We start from the raw sequence: 452 nt of genomic DNA, 5'->3' as shown, positions 1-452 counted from the left end.
CAATTGACAAAAAATCATATTAAATTTCATTAATTAGCCTAAAGATTTTTTTTTTACATAAAGAGAAATGTACCTTTTTTATTCAGGTATAAGCAGTATATTGGTTTTATATACATTCAGACTATATAGTATACATAGACAAATTTTTCTTTGTATATACACCTCTCAGTCTATCCATACACACACACACAACTTTCATGATATGAATATGTGGTATACACTCAGATATAGGCCTTTTTTTTTTTTTTGTAAGAATATTCTTGGCAAGAAGAGAAAGATCTACACATACTATATAAATATTTAGGTACAAGTGAATATTAAAATTATTTTTATACTCAGGTGGCTTTCCTAAACCTTAAAAGAGAAACCTCCTTCACCCAAGTAAAAGGAGAACAAAGGAGAAAAATCAAATATGATAAATATTATATTGTATTTTTTAGATATACTAATGT

The 452-nt window shown here is 25.9% G+C and overlaps 1 protein-coding gene across 1 annotated transcript in view; it reads left to right on the top strand.

The window, feature by feature from the left end:
• The window catches only part of LOC119587399 (protein FAM200B-like), a 5,915-nt gene that overhangs the window by 129 nt on the left and 5,334 nt on the right, over positions 1–452 (top strand). Inside the window, exon 2 of the mRNA XM_037936138.1 lies at positions 340–381. Within this exon, the coding sequence (XP_037792066.1) occupies positions 340–381 (42 nt within the window). The remainder of the gene's footprint in view (positions 1–339; positions 382–452) is intronic.

This window comes from Penaeus monodon, chromosome 22 (assembly GCF_015228065.2).
Source record: "Penaeus monodon isolate SGIC_2016 chromosome 22, NSTDA_Pmon_1, whole genome shotgun sequence".
Taxonomy (NCBI): Eukaryota; Metazoa; Arthropoda; class Malacostraca; order Decapoda; family Penaeidae; genus Penaeus; species Penaeus monodon.
This window is presented reverse-complemented; position numbering and strand designations above follow the sequence as displayed.